General features: G+C 38.4%; 1 protein-coding gene across 13 annotated transcripts in view; it reads right to left on the bottom strand.

Annotated features, from left to right (window-relative positions):
- Positions 1 to 24920, bottom strand: part of RIMS2 (regulating synaptic membrane exocytosis 2) — a 627382-nt gene that overhangs the window by 2415 nt on the left and 600047 nt on the right. For 12 of the 13 annotated variants that reach the window (XM_063451151.1, XM_063451153.1, XM_063451154.1 and 9 more), the window contains 4 exons: positions 5432 to 5573; positions 4868 to 4980; positions 2357 to 2458; positions 1384 to 1523 (listed from right to left, as the gene is read on the bottom strand). In XM_063451151.1, coding sequence (XP_063307221.1) covers positions 1384 to 1523; positions 2357 to 2458; positions 4868 to 4980; positions 5432 to 5573 — 497 coding nt within the window. Of the gene's footprint in view, positions 1 to 1383; positions 1524 to 2356; positions 2459 to 4867; positions 4981 to 5431; positions 5574 to 14102; positions 14483 to 24920 lie in introns of those variants that run through there. The other variant, XM_063451163.1, reaches the window with a different exon arrangement.

Raw genomic sequence — 24920 nt, 5'->3', positions numbered from 1 at the left:
CTAGTGGATGGCCCACATTTGTTGTTAGATGTAATTGTGATAATACAGTAAACATATATATATACACACACAATATACATGTATATTTAATTTTAACATTCACTTTAAAAAAAAACTCTGGCCTTAAACAGACTAAATGAATACATTATCTTTCCAACAAGTGAATGTTTAAAACAAATATAAAAAAAGTCAAAGCAGGTGTCTGTTTTCAAAACCCCCTTCATAAATATAGGGGTAAAGATTATAGGGCAGGAACTAATAATTCTGTTGCAGTGAGAACATATACTGCACTAAACATTATAGAGATTGGGCATCGGAACTATTGCTTGGCATAGTGCCATGGAGATTTAACAGGGTGGGTGACGTCAGTCAACCATATTACCTAATCTATCACATTATTTCTACAAAATCCCACATATTGGGTAGAGTGAAGCAGGTAGGCTCGACTGGTTCTCATCTGATCAACAGGGAGTCCTGGGAATGGAATACTATTAAAGGATTACTCCACGCAGCAGGACCACTTCAGTGATTTAAAGTGGTCACGGTGCCTTAAGGCTGTTTGTGCAGCATTTTACTATGAAAGAGTTTAATACCCTCTGCTGACGGAGGTAGCATCATTGGGGTGTCATTACCCAGGCCAGAACCAAAGATTGGCTAATGTCAATTCTGTGCAGCTGTCATTACACAGAATTGCATTCATGGGCTAAGAGTGGTCAGCTGACACGCTCAGCCAATGAATGGCGAGGGCCATGGCTTCCGGGATCTGCCACACAGGAGCCCAGAGGGACCTAGGTAAGGGACAAATCATTGCTAGACAGTTTAACGTATTACCACTCTTCTAATTTTTCATCTCCCCCTTTCTAATCATAGAGCGTAGTCTGAGAGTTTGTCTGGCAGGAGCTATCATGATAACCTCCTCACTGAATAAAGGCCCTGCCTTGCTCATTTTAACATTTATTTTCCAAGTATTTTAAATGTTTCCCCACTCTTTTTTTTCCTCACTCTCTCAGTATAGGAAGTGCTAATGAACAGTCAATTATCCTGGATAATATATCAGCGTTGGTTTAAAGGGAACCAAATTGTGCAAGCAGTGTAAAAATGCAGCTTTCAAAAATAAACTATTACCTGCCCAAAAGTAATTTGTCTGATTTTTTTTAGGATTTTAAGATGGGTTAGGTTCGACAAACGTCTTTATTATTTTAAAGTTTTATTTAAAAATTAATTATCACAAGAAAACTCCATCCACTAGTACGTACATAACAATTAAAAGGTCACTGGTTAAATGACCGTGATGGTTAACAACAACATTTAAATGTCAGTTTCCTGAATTCACAGCAAAAGGCAGATTTGGCTTCTAGCTATTCATTATCGTAATCAACTTACCTGTAGGACCTTTCCTTGCGGCGATTCTTCAAAAGACAACAACTGCTGATATAAAGGCTCCAACGTTTTTCTTGCAACTTTTGTTTTCTTTTTGGCTATACAGGTTCCATTCTCTATAAGATACACCTTTACATATGGTGCTGGAATTGGAAAAACAGAACATCTTGTGTTATTTAAGACAGTTGCAAGAAAGAGGGAACGATTATATGCTGCATTAAAGTGTTTCTGTAAAACATGGCGATGTAAAGTTACCCGTTCGAAGTTTTGGCATTTAATCTATGCATTGTTAGAATAAATCTGCAAGTAATTGAGTAGATTAACCAATACCATTCTGTATCGTGTATCCTGTACTATGTATGGCCAAATAATCTGAATCATTGACCCTCACGCTACCATTAACCATGAGATCCTGTGGTCCAAATGCCATTATGTATTTACATTAATTCATTTTATGACTCAGCACCCACCAGATTGTCTGCTTATTTCTTCAACTGGTGAGTGATTACATAAATGTTTGGAATTTGGTCTCATATTGGATCTAACTTTGAGTCAACTGGTGCTAGGGTTAACATTCCCCTCATTTTGTGGGATATTGCAACATTATAGATTATACCAGGACCTAGATTCTAGATTCACCATTTTTTGCTTATGTGACTTATGTGGTCTGATGTCAGTGTGGAGACAGAACAGGTCAGAGTGAATGGATACCCACATTCTACAGAAGCCATGAATTTAATTAATTGTATATTTTAATTGTACCTTCAACTGGATCTCTAAATGGCACTCATATTGCTAAATGGCACTCATTCATCCATTTAGCAATATAATTCAATATAATTCAAAATAATTCAATATCACGACATATAGATAATACAAAATGAAGTAATTCACATGAATGTCAATAACGTTTTATTTTATTTTCAAGAAAATAAATCTAACCACGATGGATGGATGCAATGAATTACAAACTCACCTGGCAGTGTCTTTGACCCTGGTTTTACAACAAGACCACGAGCTCTTATAACTTCGACCTCCAATTGTCCTTTCTTGTCCATCATCCCAATCTGAATGTCTCCTGTAGAAAGAGACACATTAATCAGTCATTACAAATTAAAATAATTCAACGCCTGAAAATACATCCTGTAAACACCTCATAATAAAAAAGAGACTCTAATATAGGTTTGAATGCTTTAAAATGTTAAATTTAAGTCAAGAGACATATTTATTCAATAAGATAATGGTGTAATATAGCCATGAGTTCACTACTGGACAGTAAAATCCAAACAAAAATAGCAGAGATGAGAAAATAAAAGGCTTGATCATGTTTTTAGTCTTGGTACCTATCACATCGTAGTATTGCAATTTTAATATTAACAGGTCTTGGAATACAATACAGAGTTGGCATATCAAAAGAAAAAATAGTGTTGATATTAAAGGGACACTATAGTCACCAAAACAACTTCAGCTTAATGAAGCAGTTATTGTGTATAGATCATGCCTCTGTTTCACTGCTCATTTCTCTGCTATTTATAAGTTAAATCAATTTTGTTCTGCTTGTGCAGCCCTGTTCACACCTCCCCTGGCTGTGACTGAATGAAAACAAAATGGTTTACTTTTCAATCAGATGTAACTTACTTTAAATGGTTTTATCTCCTGCTCTGTAAATTGAACTTTGATTACATACAGGAGGTTTTTGCAGAGTCTAGCAAGCTATTAACAGAGCAGGAGATAAGTAATTGCAATAAAGGAAGTGTAAATATTAGATGGCTCTTTACAGGAAGTGATTAGGAAGGCTGTGCAAGTCACATAAAAACTTGTGGGTTATAAGAATCGCATACATCTCGCACCATCAATACGTTAAGGTTTCATAGTAAGCAATGCATAATATGGGGCTATTCATTTAAAAGTTAATTTCAACCTTTATGCAAAATAACCAGGGCTATGCATAGTACCAATCATCGCAGAGGCAGGTTGTAACGGATCCCAGTACTTCAGCTGAGTACATCTGTGAAGAATCTCCCAAGTGCCGTGGTGATTATAAGTGTGAATATATCTCCCAATCCCCCAAATATGAGCCTAGACTTCATGAAGGAGTAAGATGATCTGTTTAATCCAGGCTCAATGGCCTGCTTTTATACATTTGAGAGTCACAGCAAACACGCCCAGGACACTCCCACACAAAACAGGGTAATCCCTCCCCTGTGCCTGAAAGATAATTGAGTCAGGAACTGTACAAACTCAATTGACTCCAGGCACAGAAAAAAACTATTTATAAAACACCCCAAAATACACATAACACAGGAAAATCCCACAAAAGTTACATCCCCTGATAGCTCCAATCTGGGTGAACCAACATATCCAAAAATCACCCAGATCGGTTCAGGGGTTCGAGATTTCCATGGAAGTCAATTATTTGACCGACCGTTTACATGGTCCTATGCCCAAAACAGTTCCATGAAATCAGGGCTAGCGGTCGGTCAACTTTAGTAACATATAAACAAAGTTTAAACGGATTCCAAAACTGAGGAAGAGAATGGTTCCTGGGAAGGCAAAATAGGGGTTTTGTCACATAGCTCCCCTCCAGTTCCATGGGACGGCATACCCGCCTAGACTCCATAGGGTTGGCTTGGGAATGTCCGGTCAAGTTGGCTATTTTTCTAGCTCTGGAAAGTGCCAAACCAGGGACACCCAGGGCGAGCCACTAATGGCGGTTGGGGAGATTTAACTCCCGAACAGGGTCTTTGTATATGGCCCATAGTCAGGGGGCAGGAGGCTAGCGTCCACACTCCTCCAGGAGCCCGTGGTGAACGTCCAGGCAGAGAGGCGTTCGTCACACAGGTACACTACAGAACACATGTAGGCATACTTTTTGTTTCAAAACAATGGCACTAAAACAATTGAGGTAAGGTATATATCATACACAAAGCCCATTATAAGACGTTCTATGATGTGTATTACATACTACACACAAATGTGTTATTATCAATCATATAGAAAAAAAAAGTCTTGGGACTGGAATATTATAACGCAATATGGGAGAGATCACAATGAATCATTCAATGAGAATTCCACACAGAATTCTTGCATTTGAACATTATAATATGCCACTAAAAGCCATGACAACTGAATTTTAGATTATGTAAGAGAAATACACACTGTTTTTTTCTGTTTGCGGCTCTATCTTCGAAAAGTAGTCAGCAATCAAATAATTTGTATTATCTGCACAATCATTATTATGTAACTAAAGTCAATGAGATGTAAAGCCCGCTATAAACTACAAAAGCTCTATTATGAATTGCAGCTGTCTACCTATATTTAGAATACAGGTTTTTTTTTACCCAATGCTGCAAATGAAATCAATTTAACACAAATAGTTTTATGTTTAACATTGATTTTTTTTTTAATAGTACTAACAAAAAGCTCATATACCAGAGTATAAATGTACATAAGCAATATTAAAATATATATATAGCTATATTCTTACCCATGGAAGGTGTTGCCAAAGTCTGTCGACCAACCAGTTGTGCCGGACCAAGTCCATCTAAAAAGTCACTGAACTGGCTGTCTGATCCCAGCCGTACACCAGGAAATATAAGGCTGAGGGGGGGAAAAATGAAGAAGAGAAAAAAAAAATTCAATTATTATTAAGGCCTGTTCTTCTTACAAAAATAAAAAATAAAAATTCACAAGCATTTAAGCCAATATTTTCCAGCTAGATTCTAGACCAGGCTTCCCCAAACTCCGTCCCTCCAGATGTTGCTGAACTACAACTCCCATGTTCTAGATTAAAAACATTGACTGGGAAATGTTTGAGAGCCGTCTAGCTATTGGTAGTGGGAATACAGTTTATTGGAGAGGTTTTACACAAAGAGGATATGTGTTTTTTGTCAAAGTGGTAGGCTTTGGATGCCTAGTTATTTTTCAAACACCTTGAAAGCAGTTTAACAAAAATAAAGCAAATAAAACGATCACAAGAAACTAATGTGGTTATGGTGCTTTTAGGGTCACTTTTAGTAGCCTGGGAATAAAAAGAAAAGCCACAACTTACTTTCCCTCTGAACTGTAGCTGTTCATGCTCCCATCGGTGGATTCTCTGCTTGCCTGCCGAGTCATCCAGTTCCTCATTTCTACAGCAAGACCCGTTTCAGTACTTCTTTGGATCGTACTCTTCAACTTCTTACCCCCGACCTCTGCAGAGATAAAGATTTTGTTGTTGAACAGAAATATCTACTATTTTAAAGAAATTTTTTGCGAATTTATATACAACACATTTAATAAAAAGACTTCACCTTATTTGGCAATAAGATTGTGATTATATCTCTGAAAAGAAATTTACTTTACAGATCCAGTCTTTGAAAATGAAGCACGACAACTGACTACCAATGTTACATAAATGCTTTCTCGCTAATGAGTTACATGACCATGATTTATTTAAAGTGATGCAGAAACACAAAGGATTTTATATACTCTGCATAGCAAACTGGGTTATGGAATGACCTATTGCCAGAAAAACACTTTGCTATTTTTTTTAATGATATTTACCGTATTTGCCCAGAGTCCCATCAGATCCAGCCCAATTTGTTTGTTTGTTATTACGAATCCAATGCCTTAAAACAATCCACTAATGTATTTATCACACTTCAACCGACATATATATTTATATACTTTATTAAGTGCTACAAATGGTTCAGGCATTTTCAGATCCAACCTGAAGCGTCATTTGGTCCCACCAAAGCCCTACTTGTATAACCAAACAAAAGCACACACAGTAACAAAATATAATAAACACATGTTTGTATTTTAATAGGTTCATCAGATGTTCTTGTTAATTTACATACGACTTTATGTACGAAGTAGGGAAGGCATAAAATCTAAAGACATAACTTGGGATGTTCCCTGTCCATTACACCGTATTTCTTTCATAGTAAATCAACATTGCCCTCGTCCAACTTTTTGGTCCAAATGGTTGTTTAAGACGACTGGTTCAAATATCTCTAACCAGTAGATGACATCAGCAAGATACTCCCATTGGACATCTTTAGTTTTTTTTTACCAAAGTGAAAATTCCATATGAATTTCTAATGGAAGGTCAGCCAAACTTGAAAGCTTTTTCCAGTATGGCTAATTTGCCCCTAAATTTAAAATTCACTTTGAATTTACTTTAAATTGTTACTTTATTGAATAACCCTGACTCTATTTCTAGTGGTCTTCCACTGGTGTGGATTTCAGCAACATTTGTTTTCACTAAAAATTATCTCCGTGATCAGCCAATGTGAGGTAAAGACATATTAGGATATACATAAAAGATCAACAAAAAGCCTGGCAAAATTGTAAAACCAGTGTCATTAGCATGAAAATCATGGAATAAATGGACTGTTCATGATTCCATTGTTTGCAATCTCTCAAGGGAAGGTAGTCTGCTCCAAGTCAGCTCTCAGATCCATAGAAAGCTGAGGGGTAAAGAGTCACAGAAACCAAGCTCTGCCCTTTGAACATCTAAACCAAACTCTGAACAGAGCCGATGGCCTTGCAATGGAGTCATACTTTAAAGTCTAGAAAAGACTTGTTTGCGCACGCTAGATGTGCCTGGTCTATGACTGGTACTAGCATAATGATGAAAGCTGCTATGACAGAGGAGAGAATAAGGGATTTTAATAAAAAGTAAAAGATTAGTGGAAAAAAATAGTGAGGGAGTCTCAAGAGACAATAGAGAGGCCAACAGAGTTCCTGTGAGAAGGCCAAACACCAACAGGGAGGGTGAAATTGGGACCTAGTCAATAACACTGACACTACACCATTGTACTTTTCTAACTGTTCTATACGTGCTCCTTCTAACACAGCAATAGAGCAGTATTTACTACTAGTTTAGAGTTTAGGCAAAAAACATGGTGTTTTATGGTCTAGAACTAGGATAGGCAACCTTTGGCATTGCCAGCATTTTGGCTGTAAGAGCATTCTGGTAGTAGAAGTCCACAACATCCGGAGTGCGGGAGATTGCCTACTCCTGGTCTAACGCCTACAGCCAGAAGCCTTGTCATAAAGGCTACGGCTAAAGGCAGCGCTGCTACTTGTTTGAAAAAGCTGCCTGGGTTAAACAAAGTTTGCCTTTTCCACCAGTGTCATGTTTTCAGTGAGTGGCTATGACGTCCAGTTAAAGGGACACACCAGGGCTAGAAGTGACCATCATTTTTATATTTCACAGATAATGCAGACCATTAAAATTCATTAAATCTGCTCCATCAGCAGCAGCAGAAAAATCCCTCCCAAATTAGGAAGAGGCTTCACCAGTCAGTAGCCTCTCATTTTGATCTATGGGATTTTTTAGTGTGACACAAAATCACTGTCCAGCAGATTTGCTGAGTGGACACTAAACTGATATATTGAGAGAGACATTCATTTTGTATTGAAGGGGCATATTTATAGAGTTCACCAGAGCAGCTCACCATGCAATGTTTCATACAAGCATCTTAGAAAACCCAAGAAGGGGGGGCTATGCACAGATCATAGTCTTACAGGATGCACACATAAAACTTTCTCCTTACACGGCAGTGGGATAACTGGTAGGCTTACAGCTGCATCAATTTTTGCAACTCGCACAGCTGCAAGCAATTACTGCAAATGGCTGCAGTCAAAGGACAGTTGTCACCTCAAAACTATTTTAATAGAATTATCACATGTGGAAAGGAAATTGTTTTTTTTGTTTTGTTTTTTTAAAATGAAGTTACGTAAGAATTTTTTTTTTTTTTTTAAAACACTCATCCCTACCTGGAACATTTGACAGGCTCCTTCAACCATATACATGCATCTTTGCCCGGACAGGCTTTGAAAACCAACAGTTAGTCTCTATGGTCTTCCCTGCTTCTGTACAAGGAGTGAGGCCGTGAAGATCATAGAGACTAACTGTTGGTTTTCAAAGCCTGTCCGGCCCAAGGTGCATGTCTATAGCTGAAGGATCCTGTCCTATACAAACGTAGGGATGAGGTTTTTTTGTTGCCTATGATTCATTTATTAAAAAAATAAATAAATAATCTATTTTCTTTCAAAACTTGAAAGGTTTATTATATTAAAATGTTTTGAGGTGACAGTTGTCCTTTAAAAGCTGCAGTGTCCAGACACACAGTGATAGGGCGACTTTATATACCATAACCTATGCAATGGGCTTTTATAGTCCTAACATTCTAAATTGAATAACCTTTACTTTATAGTTCTACCTGCATGGAATACAAAACACGTTCATACATATTCAGTGAATTCTAGATAAAGGCCCTTTTTAATATAATATCTTCCATAAAGCTGTACATTAAACTACACCATGTTCATAAAATAATCGAAATGACTCGGTTTTCCCACTGGATTAATAAAGAGGACAGAAATAATAAAACATTTACATTACTGAACCGCAGGGTATTTATTTATTAAAAATGTACTGTCGGACTAAATTACGTTTAGGCACAGAAACGACAAACTTAATATGTTCCAGCTTGTTGCAAAGAATATCCTGCAGTCTTGGTCATTAGCTCTAACTGTGTGTAGCGCTTTGACAACTTTTATTTTAGACTATAACTTCCATGACTCTCAGCCATCAGCACTGAATACAATCTGTTGAGAACAAACTTACAAAGAAGCAGGGACCCACGATGCACTGCAGGCCTGTGAATCACATTGTCAAAGGTTAAAACATGTCACTTGCTCTAAAAAGACAATGACAACTTGATCTCGTCTCGTGAAAAAAACAAAATATATTTGATCTGAGCACTCACACAGATTACTGAGGTGAGACTAATTGTTTATGTCTTTATGTGTTGTTGTTGTTTTTTTAGTTTAGGATAAAAACTAGCCAACACTGAGTCATAACAAGCCACACAACCCTTCCCGCTGCCAGAAAAGAGCTTTGTTGTGTGACCACAGCACAACTAGAACCGATAACCGTTTCAAGTTTCCGAATCGCATCCATTTGTTTTGGCTCAATTGAAAAATGATGAAATGAGGACTTAAATTTTAGATATGAATAAAAATACTGTTGAACGATAATACATTTCATGTGACTATTCTGTGATGTGAGGGATAAAAATAGAAAAATAACATTTTAATGTCAGTGATTAGAAAAATCTAAGCAGCAATCAAGATCACTTATTTTACAAGACCGATAGGAAAAGCCACTTTCTGCACCACTCTATGACACGCTGTATGCCACCACAGCAAAACCCAACCACCATGGGTGGACTATACATTAGAGCAGAGGTAGGCAACCTTCGGCACGTCAGATGTTGTGGACTACATCCCCCATAATGCTCTTACACCCATAATGCTAGCAAAGCATCATGGGAGGTGTAGTCCAAAACATCTGAAGTGCCGAAGGGTGCCTATCCCTGCATTAGAGAGACAAAAAGAACAGGAAGTCCTGTTGTGTATGTTTGTGTTATCGTATTTCCAAGCCCTTGGATTCTTTATATCTCCAGGATGCAAGGTGGGAGTGCGGCTGACATATATTTCCTTTTCAAATGTCTATTAAAACGTTTTGTAAGATTCGCCTACGTTGCTCCATGCAAACCCAAGAGCAGAGCATCTCCTTCTGGAGGAGAGTATTACAAGGACTCAGGAGCTAGGCAGACTTATTTAGGAGAACATGGATTTGGTAACCTAGCTGCCCTTTGGACTGTACTGGACAAGTGCTGAATATCCTCTTGCTTTTTTATTTTTTATTTAGGAGCCAGCCTGTTGTTTAATTGGAGGTAAATATGAAAATTACTCAAGTGAATAAATAAAGAGCCAGCAGTTACATTTTTTATTGGCATGGCTATCTGGCTATGGAGAATTATCAGTCCCTGATCTAGGATAGGAGTGTACGGAACACGGAATATTAAATGTGAGCAATGATAGAAGCTGTGTGTAAAAGCATTTAGATTGATGGAGACTATGAATTCAATATAAAAACACAGGTAAAAGGAAAAACCAACACTCAGAGAAGGAGATTATGTTTGGGTGCATCTAAATATCAATGGATGGATGGATATATGGATGGATATATAGATGGGTATATAGATATACAGATGGGTGGATATATGGATGGATGGATGGATGGATATATGGATATATGGATGGATATATGGATGGGTATATAGATATACGGATGGGTAGATATATGGATGGATGGATGGATATATAGATATATGGATGGATGGATATATGGATGGGTATATAGATATACGGATGGGTAGATATATGGATGGATGGATGGATATATAGATATATGGATGGATGGATATATGGATGGGTATATAGATGGATGGATAGATGGGTTGATGTATGAATATATGGTTGGATGGATATATAGATAGATGGATATATAGAAATATGAATGGATATATAGATGGTTGGATGGATATATAGATATATAGATGGATGGATGGATATATAGATATATAGATGGTTGGATGGATATATAGATATATAGATGGTTGGATGGATATATAGATATATAGATGGTTGGATGGATATATAGATATATAGATGGTTGGATGGATATATAGATATATAGATGGTTGGATGGATATATAGATATATAGATGGATGGATGGATGGATATATAGATAGATGGATATATAGATGGGTGGATGGATATATAGATAGATGGATATATAGATGGGTGGATGGATATATAGATAGATGGATATATAGATGGGTGGATGGATATATAGATAGATGGATATATAGATGGGTGGATGGATATATAGATGGATGGACGGATGGTTGGATGGATATATAAATATATAGATGGGTGGATGGATGGATGGATATATAGAAATATGAATGGATATATAGATGGTTGGATGGATATATAATATATAGATGGGTGGATGGATGGAAGGATGGATAGATGGATATATAGATATATGAATGGATATATAGATGGTTGGATGGATATATAATATATAGATGGGTGGATGGATGGAAGGATGGATAGATGGATATATAGATATATGAATGGATATATAGATGGATGGATGGATGAATAAGCAAAATGTAAAGTGGTTAAAAATGCACTATTACACTACTTGCCATTTCCATCTGCCTTTAGTTATTAGTAAAATCATAAAAGGAAGGTAAGGCATTGAAACATTCTTTAATTCTACTATAATTAAATACCTGATGCATTGAGGTGTAAAGTTATATCACTTATATCTACCATTACATCACCAAAAGGAGAAGCGATGGACAGACACTAAAAGAAAGCTGTAAGCTGCTTTTCTGACCTAGCTCATAGTTTAGGAGATAAACCCCCCCAGAGATTCAGCGCTAAGGAAAATGTATTTTGAATGCTGAAAAAACAAAACACTAAAAAAATAGATTTGCTTGAATCTTCACATTTGTTGCATCGAATATATTATATAGCGAATATAGAGAGAGAGCTGGTCACTGGGCCATTTGGATTACAACCCATGCTATGGTTTTATCCCCTTAAGGACCAAACTTCTGGAATAAAAAGGAATCATGACATGTCACACGTGTCATGTGTCCTTAAGGGGTTAAAGAAAAAGTTTGTGTTTCAAACAGTGTCCATTGCTAGGGGATACCTGCAGAAATGAAATATTAAGTCAGAAACACAATGTCGGTCTGTGATCATTTGCATGTCAATCTGGGAATTCTGTGATATATGTTTAACCCCTTAAGGACACATGACATGTGGGACATATCATGATTCCCTTTTATTCCAGAAGTTTGGTCCTTAACCCCTTAAGGACCAAACTTCTGGAATAAAAGGGAATCGTGACATGTCAGACATGTCATGTGTCCTTAAGGGGTTAAGGGGTTAAACATGATTTCTTGTGTTTCTGTGCCCGAAGGAGACTTTCCCATGTCCAACGTCAGATATGCAGGTGATGCACAATATCATATATATATATATATATCATTTAGGGTTTATTTACAAAATACCAAATTGCAGTGTATTGAAAATAGTAGATAAGAAAAATATTATCCTTCTTCTTTTCTCTCAAAGTTTGGCTGAATTTTGCAATTCCATTTTTAGTCCACCACCACTTGCGTTTTAAAGAAAATTCCCTGAGAAGTTTATCGATGAGTGTACGGTGCTGAAAACTGATCTCCAAAATACAGACTACAATAAGTGAGTTGAATATATATATATATATATATATATATATATATATATATATATAATTCAACGACTATTTTTCAGACTACGGTAACTTATTTTGTCAGATTTTCATTTTTGTTACCAATTGACATCATGCACTATAGCGAACAAATGCCAAAGAAACATCCTTCAAAATATCTCCTGATAGAAATATATATGCCAACCAGTAACAAACCTGGAATAATTATAATATACACCATACAGACCCCAAATACAATAACATGTGTAGCTAGTGCAGAACCTCTTTGCCAGCAATGCAGAATTGGCACTATATCAATGCTAATAATATGAATAATTAGTCATGGTGCGAATCTATTTACTATAGTAGATAAGAATGTACGATTCTGAATAATAGTGATAATGAGCAAAATATTAAGCGGTAACTGCGCTGTATTTTCTAAAATGACCACTTCCCACATGAAAAGACTGCTGTCCAGTACATCATATTAATGTATATACACGTACACGGTGAAAGCTATTACTGCTTCTTGTGAATTGTCTAAAGAAAAGAAAAGTCAACCTTGCAATGCTCCTGGATAAATGGATGAATGAATCTAGCATTATCACACAGTGTGTATAAGGATCCACACATCACCTGTATACCTGGGAGTGGGGATACCAGCATCACCTGTATACCTGGGAGTGGGGATACCAGCATCACCTGTATACCTGGGAGTGGGGATACCAGCATCACCTGTATACCTGGGAGTGGGGATACCAGCATCACCTGTATACCTGGGAGTGGGGATACCAGCATCACCTGTATACCTGGGAGTGGGGATACCAGCATCACCTGTATACCTGGGAGTGGGGATACCAGCATCACCTGTATACCTGGGAGTGGGGATACCAGCATCACCTGTATACCTGGGAGTGGGGATACCAGCATCACCTGTATACCTGGGAGTGGGGATACCAGCATCACCTGTATACCTGGGAGTGGGGATACCAGCATCACCTGTATACCTGGGAGTGGGGATACCAGCATCACCTGTATACCTGGGAGTGGGGATACCAGCATCACCTGTATACCTGGGAGTGAGGATACCAGCATCACCTGTATACCTGGGAGTGGGGTTATCAGCTTTAGAACACTGAGTGATCCCACACATCACCTGTATACCTGGGAGTGGGGATATCAGCTTTAGAACACTGAGTGATCCCACACATCACCTGTATACCTGGGAGTGGGGTTATCAGCTTTAGAACACTGGGTGGTACAATGTAGCAGGACCTATATGCTATATTAATCATGAAAAGCCTAGCTGGGTCATTAATACAATTTGCTAAATAACTTCTAAATACAAAAGTAGACTGCAACTCCTAGAACGCCCTGCCAGGTGGCTGCTCATCATGAGCCATATTAAGCCCTGTAAAGCTGTAGATCAGAAGCAGCATTGGAACACAGCTCCCACTATGCTCAGCCACCTCACCCCCCCCCCCCCCAGCTCCCACTATGCTCAGCCACCTCCCCTCCCCCCCCTTCAGAGAGAATGCTTGGTGGCTCGACCTGTTCGGGTTGCGCACCACCACTCCCACTATTCTCTGCCAGCCAGGTGTTTACCTTCATCCTCCTCCAGCGAGTTCATGCAGGGGAAGTAGCCAGCCAGAGCCTCGAAGGAGGCGGACAGGCTGCTGCGGCTCTGGGAGCGCTGGATGCGCTGCTGCCGCTGCTCTCTGCCCATCTTGGACGAGCCCCTGTACAGGATCCGAGGCGTCTTGGCGGATGGCTGGGCTGCTCACACGCTGAATCGGTCCTCCAGGTCCCTGTGTTCACGGCTTGCATGGACGTGCCTGCACCGCCAGCCAGTGAGGAATGCCTGCTCGCAATGAGTGTCTGCCTGGCAGCACAGCTCCCCTCTCTGCCTCTATCCTGGCACCAATGAGCGCTCAGCACTAAGTGAGCTGCCTCTCCTCTAATTGACTTCCTGTTGGTCCATGGCAGTGACAAGTTGTCTCCCTGAGCCTGGAAATGAGATGCTCAGGCTCTTCCTGAAACTCATTCTCACATACATTAAATGGACCCTCAGGTTACTCCAAAACAACTGGCAAACAGCACATGCACAGACAAAATATTAAAACACACCAGAGATACAAAGCTGCTTTCTCACAGTTTGCCAGATTACAACACAAAGACAGATCAGAAGATACAATGTAGCACAAGAGCCAAATATCTGGCATTTCTGAACAGATATTTATATGAAAATCAAATAATGCTCTGGAAACAAAAAGCTATTCTGAAACTCTGTAATATTCTAAATGTACAGGGTATCTCTGAAAGACCTAAACCCACCACAGAAAGTTCCATATTGCAATATTAAGGTTAAAACCCCTCAAGCTGTCATCCTAACGGAGTGGGGAAATTATTCCGAATCAAAACTTGTTGCCTATGTTTTGCCATTTTGTTCCAATTCCGAACAATTGTGTGTTTAGTAAACAGGACACGGACAGAAGAAAACATTCAATTAAGTAGCTTGCATCACAAGCCAACCTGGGTACCGTTTCGACCCTTTACAGGTCTTGATAAAGCAACATGAATGGCCTACATTGAGCTCAGAATTGTTTGCTTTGGTGAAAATACAAGGCCCATGAAAATTCAAACAACCATTTAGTGTTTAAAGAATATATCCCTGCTGGAGATTGAATATTATAACTGGGGACTAGCTGAAAACGGGGCACGCAGAGGTCATTAGCTTTTTTTTACTGCGTTTTTTTTCTATAATAAGATATCATATCTATAATGTAGAGGAATGAACAGTAAATGTATCCTGGACTGTCCGTTTCAGCACTGGCTTTTCAAACCTCAAACATAATATGTCCAAGGAACTAGTGACCTGGTATGGGAAAGGGTCTGTTCTGTACAGTGCTCAGACATTGTTCTTCAGGACAAATTCTGTTATCTGCTGATGTGTGCAACCTGTGAATGAAAACAGCAGTGAGCAAACATCAACTTTCCCATGATAGGTACTCAGCGCACGGCCTGAATGCACGTCAGTACAAACACAAGGAACACATTACTAATGGATTTACAGACAAACAACATGCACCGTGCAGATGACCTGTGTCATTAAATGGGAAGCTGTTAAACTGTTACAGACCAGCATCATCATAGCGATCTATACAGCAGAAGAGAAAAGGGGACTCACTCCAACAAAAGATAATCTTCCTTTTAGGTAGTTACAAAGACACGGTGCTCCACATTATAGAGGTGGCCACATCTCCAATACTACATGTAGATAATAATAGAAGTCAAGACACTCATGTTCTTTTCTTGGCAGACTTTCAGGAAACATTTTAGCTTGTGGCAATATTTTGGTCACATGCTGTGACCTTTATCAAGCCAGAAGGACTTCTTCTATCATTGTCATCATAACAATCTAATCCTAGTCTAGTTCGTTCTCTGACACGGAATGTCCTGTTTATTTAGAACTAGCCAGGCTCTTTATAGTGTCTGCTGGACATTCTGTGCTGTTATATTGTCTTGTGTGGGGATAGCATGGATTTATCATTGGTCTTTAAAGGGTTAATGGAACTCTGAGGTCACCGTAACAACTTAATTGAGATGAAGTTGTTCTGGTGGAAGGAGGTCTTGGGTGCTGGCTTAGTATCTATTTCTTCTTACGATTCTCACACAACTTTCCGAATTGAAAGATAGTGATAGATTGGGAGAATCAGATGAAGCTCTCAGCCTATCACAAGCAACCAGTCTAAGGCTTCCTCATTGATACCTTGAACTTTACGAGAAGACAAGGTGATGAAATGACGTGCGCCTTCTTACGACTTTGGTGGTTAAACGATTCTCACAGTTTTACAGCTTAAAGTAAGATGGCGCCCAGCGCCTCCTTGAACACATAGAAACATAGAATGTGACGTCAGATAAGAACCATTCGGCCCATCTAGTCTGCCCAATTTTCGAAATACTTTTAATTAGTCCCTGGCCTTATCTTAAGTCTCAACCATCATTGAGATTATGTTGTTATGGTGACTAGAGTGTTCCTTTACATGACAATTCACAGAATCAGGTATAAAACTATTTGCAATAATTGCAGTGGAGATAATGTATGAATATTTTTTTTATTTATTTTTTATTACTTAATTGAATGACAGAATACCAACACAATTATATGATTTCCATATTTATATATACACTGATCAGCCACAACATTAAACCACTGACAGGTGAAGTGGATAACATTGATTATATTGTTACAATGGCACCTGCCAAGGGGTGGAATATATTGGGCAGCAAGTGAACAGTCAGTTATTGAATTTCATCTGTTGTAAACAGGAAAAACAAGCAAGCAAAAATATCTTAGTTACTTTGACAAAGACCAAGAAGTGATGGCTAGACAACTGGGTCAGAGTATCTCCAAAATGGCAAGTCTACTGGGGTGTTCCTGGTATGCAGTTGTTAGTACCTACAAAAAGTGGTGCAAGGAAGAGCAACCAGTGAACCAGCGTCAGGGGCATGGCCACCCAATGCTCATGGATGCTCGTTGGAAGCGAAGGCAATCCCATCTAGTCCAATCACACAGAACTCCTGTAGATCAAATTGCTAAAAAAACTTAATGGTGACCATTCTAGAAAGGTAGTGAATTGATGGAGAACGCAGGCCAGAGCCTACATCAAATGTGTAGAATAAAGTGATGATCCAGGCACTCAATTAGATAGCAAAACAGCAGCTTTATAGGAGCAAACATAGAACAATGTTTCGACCCGACTTTGTCAAGCTTTCATTCTCCTCCAAATTCCCCAGATCTCAATCCAGTTGAGCATCTGTGGGATGTGTTGTAAGAACAAGTCTAATTAATGATGGCCCCACCTCGCAACTTGCAAGACTTAAAGCATCTGCTGATAATGTCTCAATGCCAATTACCATGGGACATGTTTGGAGGACTTGTGAAGTCCATGCCTTGACATCTAGGGACACCCTACCCCCTAGTCTAACACTCAGTCTATCATAAGGTTGGTTGTTAGATTTATTATGCGAGGCAAAATAATTTCAATGCTTTCCTATGGGGTTTTGAGCGACGCTGGAGGTCCTCACACAGCGTGAGGACGTCCAGCGACGCTCTAGCACAGATTTCCTGTGCTAGAACCCAGGAAGTTACCTCTAGTGGCTGTCTAATAGACAGCCACTAGAGGTGGAGTTAACCCTGCAATGTAATTATTGCAGTTTATAAAAAACTGCAATAATTACACTTGCAGGGTTAAGAGTAGTGGGAGTTGGCACCCAGACCACTCCAATGAGCACAAGTGGTCTGGGTGCCTAGAGTGTCCCTTTAAGTCCCATGAGAATCGTTAATTAAAATTTGCTTATATTCATTATTTAAAAAAATTGTCTACTACCAGTTTATACCTTAAGGGACATAAAGTCGTTTGGATTTAAAATAAGTATACACAGCTATGAGGTTTAAATTCAACACTAAACACTCAAATAAGAGCATCTCTTCTTTAAGGAAGAGATCCCCTGGTGGTTTGTAAATTAGTTTTCAAATAGTAAATAATCATAAGTATAAAATTCAGATTTTTCTCAGCAATATCAGTTAGTTACAAGATGATATGCATGCCCTATATTAAAATAATTCAATAATGAACCTCTACAAGGCACGAATAGAAATCGGGAGATCACTTAAAGAATACGTGTTTTATAGTGTCCAAGAAGTTTGTTTGTAGGCTATTCGTAACGTATATGATTAGATTTTCACCTAAAAACGGGGCTTTTCATTATACGGTTCCCTAATATTTGTTGCATTACTGCTTCTTCAAAGACTTCTATGCAAAAAAATGACATCATACAATTTCATGGACATCATGACCAGTCAAACTGCTAGCAAAATGTATTTCACTTTCTTTTATTGTAGGGTTGGATTATCGGGCTGTGAGGGGAGGATCTCTGTGTGTGTGATGTCAGTATGAGGTCACTCAGCCTCAGTTTCACAGTCAACCTCACAAACAACTCACGTTTGCTTGTGTATATAGTTTTGGCAGTATTGTAGAATTTTTACCTTGAGAAAAAATTATTTCAGTGGGACTGAAGCATCAACTTTACTTCCTTATATATACCAGCTGAATTAAAGCAATCACATTTTGGATTACAATTCCCTGAGTGCGCCTCTCCTTAAAATCTATAATAACTGGCTTGGTGTTTGAGCACCAGGAAAATTAAATTATTATTATTATTTTATTATTTATATATCGCCATCAGATTCCGTAGCGCTGTACAATGTTATATATTATTTATATAGCACCATCAGATTCCGTAGAGCTGTACAATGGTATATATAATTTATATAGCGCCATCAGATTCCGTAGCGCTGTACAATGTTATATATTGTTTATATAGCGCCATCAGATTCCGTAGCGCTGCACAATGTTGTATATTATTTATATAGCACCATCAGATTCCGTAGCATTGTACAATGTTATATATACATACATATATATATATAAACAAACACATACACATAAATGAGAAAATTGGTCGAAACATTCTAGTCATGCTGTGATTTTCACATTTTCAATACGACAGTTTTTTACAAGAACTTTGAGATATATTTTCTTTTTGGTTATATAAGTATATTTAAAACGAAAATAATCTGTTGCAAGGCTGCTTATGCACAACATTTGGCGTTACCGAGTACTTTGACTCACCTGAGCAGTGAGCTTAGAAATAACGTATAAGAACACTGCATGAATTCTGTTACCCCAACAAAATCCACCGCGTTAGATTCTTCAAGAAATTTATTTCACAATAACAGTATGAAGACTAAACAAGCTGACAATACACGCTTAGACACACTTCAAGCTAACAGTACAAACAAGGAATAGGTAGGTACAGCACAAGGTAACGATGATACAGAGTATAAAATGAATGACTGGAGGTGAAAACAGGAGAATCATATTGACCAGGCTGGAGAACACATGTGTATAATGAGTATTGGGGTCAGTTTAATGTGGGATAATTCAGTGGATCTTAAGGGTAGGTGGAAATGGTAATTGAAGGAGAGATATTCAAGGTTAACGTGGTAATGGGATAAAGAGATGCAGCTCCAAAAACATCTTCCAGGCAAGTCAAAAATGTGTAATTAACTTGCAATCCTAAAAAAATATAAATTGAATAATAATAATAATAATTAGACACATCAAGGGGATACTAACAAAGTTGTTTTGCAGAATTAATTTTGCTACATACTACGTTGCAATGGAGGAATGGGTCACTAAGTGCATTTTTATTGAAGAATGGACTGCCAGGCAAATGACATAATTTGAATCATTGTAAAAAAAAAAAAAAAAAAAAAACTGCATAAAAAACAATGTTTTAAGTCATGAAAAAAACTAGAGATCTTTTTAAAAAAAATATTTAGTGTAAGGGCATCGATGTACGAGGAGGAAGAGCTGCAAGAATGTTTGTCAGTTAGGTTAAGGTAAATACTTTTTATTCTTGAAATGAGAAAGTCAGTGTCAAATTTAGCCAACTGGCTTAATGGATGGGGCCACTATTTGTATATATTTAAGTTGTGTCCGAGTCCCTTTGTATAAAGAACAACTTAACTCTTTGAACACTGTATTATATGGGGACGAAGACTCTGTCCACGGAGCTGTGAGTCACGTGGACCAAATCATAACAAAGGAAGGACAATGAAAAACATATTACCCATGGATAGAATGATCACGCCTAATGTTTTAAGATGATATAGGAATATAAAATCGACTGTACAGGCAGAAACACGCCGAAGATTAACAGAAGTAAAACCTCAACTTTGAGAAACGTAGTCAAGTCAAGCTTACCAAAAATCAGAACAAATTTAACAGACATGTTGAGTCAAAAATCTCCTTTAAGGACAATGGGAAGAGTGACTAACTACTATACCAGGAGATTTAAATAGTACATTAGTGATAGGCGACCATCGGCACTTCAGATGTTGTGGACTAGACCCTCCATAATGCTCTTATAGTGATAATTCTTGCAAAACGAGATGTAGTCCACAAAGCATTTGGAGTCCCATAGGTTTCCTACCCCTGTATTGGATATTAGAGGGGACATCATACAACATCTGTTTTGAAAAATGTGTTTATCGGTTTTCCGTTTTTTTTATTCAATCACACACACAAATACACACAAACAAACACACTATCGTATCATTTGAAAAGGAAGGAAGTCTTATTTGAAAGTAACAAACTTATCAGTCACCTTGCTGTGGTGCGTCATATTGTAATTTACTGAAAAGTTCAGAATAGTAATTTTGTGTCACTCGCCAAAGTCCTGGCAGCTGTCAGCTGATAAATGTTCTTCATTTATGTTTCTGTCCTGACAATCTTGAAGGTGTATTTTTTAGAAAACTACTCATTAGAATGACATCTGGAAGAATGCATAGAGTTATGTGATTCATGTTTAGCTACAACTGAGTATAGTTTGAATAACATTAGGGTACAGAGATAGGACAGTTTCTAAACTGAGCTGCTGCAATTTTCTAGAAGTTAAATATAAAATACTGAGAAAGAAGATGTCATTTTGAATTGATAAGAGTTTTCCCTAATGTCTGCATTTTTACATTTCCAGTGTTCCAACGCAGATGAATGCTTTATCTTCTCTGAATATCTATATTGTTTGAAAGGCATCTTTTCTTGTAGCAAGTGGTCAATTTTCAACTAGTAACTATATTATCCTCGCAAGTTTACCAGAAAACAGAAAATAAAAAACGTAAACAAATGCATTCATATTAGAAATACTTCTTGGAGAAAAGGATATATATAGATATAGGTAAGTCCAGTATGAAATTTTCTTGAGAATCTCAAGCAAATTAAAAGGTATCTGTAACTCCCCTGCACCCCCCCCCCCCCCCCATCCAAATATATGCTCCTTTTAAAAAGCAAAACATTTAATCGATACATTATTCTAGCAGTTTTGCAAGCACTTGTATGTATTGATAGATTGGGAGAAAACATATTTAAAAATCAGTCTTTCTCCCACTTCTCACTTAAAACTTTGGCATATACTCAATGTCTATGATTTGACATAGGTCCTTCTGCTCTCTCAAGCATAGCAACCACAGTGTTTGCGCTGCAGTTGCTATGGAAACCCCTTAGCTAACACTGGCTTGGGAGCATAGCAGTATGTTGGCTTCACTGGAATAGGTTTGCTCTGCTTGGGTAAGTGTCCTCAATCAGGGCAAATTAACCCCTTAAGGACCAAACTTCTGGAATAAAAGGGAATCATGACATGTCACACGTGTCATGTGTCCTTAAGGGGTTAAAGAAGACCAGAGGAGAAGCAGAGGACGGGATGGAGGTGGGTATTACATAAGAGTAACACACACAAAAAAGCTCTGAAGATGATGGGGCTGGAACGGAGGTAAGGTGAGCATATCTCGGAAAATTAAATTAAATGCCTGCATGATGCATACATGTATCTTTGTGATATATGATGTATTCAATGAACATGTTGGCAATTTAAGTTAAATAAAAAAATTACATTACATGTTCACATAAATTTTCAACATAAAACTCTACTGATCTATAAAATAATATTAAGAATATTTACATCTTTCATTCTCACATCTATCCACTCATTTCCTGTACTATTTTTCTCACGTCTTTACTTGCTGTAGAACCATGTAATTCTCGGTCAACGTTTTCATCTCATTATCTTCCTATCTCGCATCTTTACTTGATTTTTTTTCCTCCAATTTTCTCTCATACTTATCAGAGTCGTGTTCAAGGTCATTTTCATACAGACGGGTTTATTCACTAAATACTGGTGTGGCGGAACCCACCTCGCCACTGGGCATTGGAGGGGCCTGGCTGCCTGCCTCTTACCCGCTGACTATGGCCCCTGGAAAACTGGTACATTTAAAGATTTATATTTGGGCTTGTTATACTGTATATTGCTGCTACTGGCCCTTTTAACAGCATCTATGGACACATTGGGACTTTTGGGACTACTGTCCCTTTAAGACTGTGAAGCATACTCTAGTGTACTGCCTGCAATATTATATATGTATTTATATGTTAAGTTTATCCTGGGTGATTTGTATGCAGCATTCATCTGATTGTTCGGTAGAATCACTCCATTCAGTATATTGAGTGAAACTACCGAACAACCAGACCACCCAGGAATGAGTGTGCCTCCAATTACCGTTTGCAACAATGTTGCAAACGGGTAATTGGCAATCAGTGCAGTGTGGTCTGTGTCCTCTGGGTGGCCGCCATTCGGGAGCCGAACACGTGGCGGCGGCCATCTTAAACTACCGAACAGCGGTGTTTTGCCATCGAGTGTCTGGAACTGAAATCGGACACTCGACTAGGCAAACACCGCTGAGACCTCCAGACTTCCAGGATTTCGTGGGGAAACTACCGAATGGCCCGCCGTTCGGTAGAAAGAAACTCACGAACTAGGGGATTCATGCGAATTCCCTTTAGTCTCTATAACAACAGAAATTCGTCTGCTTCATTCCCTTTTCTGTGACCGACCGCAGTGCCAAAATGCATGGAACTGTTTTCGGATACTTTACCCATGCGGTCGGTCAAATCTTTGGAACCCCATATCTCCCGAACTGTTCATCCGAATGACTTGAATTTTGGATATGTTTCCCCCCTGAATAAGGGCTATCCAGCGATGCTGGATTTAAAGGTGTACCCCCTGTTTTTGGGGTACATCCAGAACTTGGCTGGAAAAGTGTACCGGATAATTGGGTTTAATGTTATCTGAGGGGAGGGGATGTGTGGGCTGAACCATGTATGTGATTAGTTATTTTATGCCTCCCCCTGGGTGTGGCCTGTATGTGGATTATTGTAATAAAAGCCAGGCTGGATGAGCCAGTCCAGAGTTCCTGTTTTACCCTCAAAGTGATGTGTCGTCTCATTATTGGGGGGGAGGATTTATTGCATGCTGTTCCAGTTGACTGCTAGGAGTGCAAGCCTATTCGTATGGTTCCTATTCAACTGTCTACAGCATTCCTATGCTTGAGAAGGTTCATATGCTTGGGAGAATTTAAAAGGTTTCTCGGATTCGGTGATTGTGGTGTCTGCCAGAGTGCTTGGAGTCCTCAGGAAGCACTAGGAGCATCCATTAACGGAGGTACCAAGTCGGGGTGCCAGGTGATCCGTTACAACTGGATTTTCACAAATTACATCTGAATCTCCCTGTGTAAACCAACATTTTTAATTGTAAATTCACATTATGATTAATGCTCAAGTATAATAAACTGAACCACATAAATGCTACAATATAACTGGATTGAAAAAAAAGAAATAAGTAAAAGGAGAAATGGTTCCTTGCTTGGTGAAATAAAACTGAAATAAAATTATATTGTTTACAAACCGATTTTTTTTGAGAAATGGCACTTGGACTCTTTGGGGAAATGATAGCTAAATATTGGTATGGACGGACACAGATTGATAAAGGATGATGTCGATCTAGTTTATATTTCCCTAGTGGAATCTGTGACATATTAAGCAAAAGGACATATGGGTAGGGACCATAACAAGCTAATAATGGACATTGTAGAGCAAAATAATAAATGCACTGTGCGATGTGTATTTTTTTCTACACTTACAATGTATGCAAAAAATTATATGAACTAGAAAAAAAACCAAATTCAAATAAGGTATTCTATTTTAAAAAAAAAAAACATAAAAATAAGTTTTACTTGGTTCCAAATTATATTAATTATTGGATACCTTCCATCAATATTGTAGATGTTCTGGCACAGTGATAGGAACATTAGTGTAAGATAGGTGTCCTCAATGGCACAGTGATAGTAACATTAGTGTAAGATAGAATCCCTCGAAGGCACAGTGATAGGAACATTAGTGTAAGATAGGTGTCCTCGAAGGCACAGTGATAGGAACATTAGTATAAGATAGGTTCCCTTGAAAGCACGGTGATAGGAACATTAGTATAAGATAGGTGCCCTTGAAAGCACGGTGATAGGAACATTAGTGTAAGATAGGTGTCCTCGAGGGAACAGTGATAGGAACATTAGTGTAAGATAGGTGTCCTCGAGGGCACAGTGATAGGAACATTAGTGTAAGATAGGTGTCCTGGAAGGCACAGTGATAGGAACATTAGTGTAAGATAGGTGTCCTGGAAGGCACAGTGATAGGAACATTAGTGTAAGATAGGTGTCCTGGAAGGCACAGTGATAGGAACATTAGTGTAACATAGAATCCCTCGAAGGCACAGTGATAGGAACATTAGTATAAGATAGGTGTCCTCGAAGGCACAGTGATAGGAACATTAGTGTAAGATAGGTGTCCTCGAGGGCACAGTGATAGGAACATTAGTGTAAGATAGGTGTTCTGGAAGGCACGGTGATAGGAACATTAGTGTAAGATAGGTGTTCTGGAAGGCACGGTGATAGGAACATTAGTATAAGAT

Source organism: Pelobates fuscus, chromosome 4 (genome assembly GCF_036172605.1).
Source record: "Pelobates fuscus isolate aPelFus1 chromosome 4, aPelFus1.pri, whole genome shotgun sequence".
Taxonomy (NCBI): domain Eukaryota; kingdom Metazoa; phylum Chordata; class Amphibia; order Anura; family Pelobatidae; genus Pelobates; species Pelobates fuscus.
The sequence above is the reverse complement of the archived record's forward strand: the minus strand, read 5'-3'. Positions and strand labels throughout refer to the sequence as shown.